The sequence below is a fragment of the Odontomachus brunneus genome, unplaced genomic scaffold (genome assembly GCF_010583005.1).
Source record: "Odontomachus brunneus isolate Ranch 3 - 2012 unplaced genomic scaffold, Obru_v1 Obru_scaffold_078, whole genome shotgun sequence".
NCBI lineage: Eukaryota > Metazoa > Arthropoda > Insecta > Hymenoptera > Formicidae > Odontomachus > Odontomachus brunneus.
The window spans coordinates 1111976-1112179 of record NW_022639528.1 but is presented as its reverse complement, the minus strand read 5'-3'; the positions used below and the strand labels follow the sequence as shown (position 1 = coordinate 1112179).

The 204-nt window shown below is 29.4% G+C and overlaps 1 protein-coding gene across 1 annotated transcript in view; it reads right to left on the bottom strand.

Moving 5' to 3' along the window:
• Positions 1 to 204, bottom strand: part of LOC116847451 — a 13755-nt gene that overhangs the window by 8588 nt on the left and 4963 nt on the right. The window contains exon 5 of the mRNA XM_032822461.1: positions 109 to 182. Coding sequence (XP_032678352.1) covers positions 109 to 182 — 74 coding nt within the window. The remainder of the gene's footprint in view (positions 1 to 108; positions 183 to 204) is intronic.

Genomic DNA, 204 nt, shown 5'->3' with positions numbered 1-204 from the left:
TATATATATATATATATATATATATATATATACACATATACATATATATGTGTGCATGTGTATATATGTGATCACATATACATATATCATAAATATAATCGTACATACCATTTTGCATGTGATTTTTCCATCGTTTGCTATAAACGCGTCGAGAATTTCTTCCCTGAGTCTGTCTTGGATTTCTGGTTGCACCGCGATTTCGTA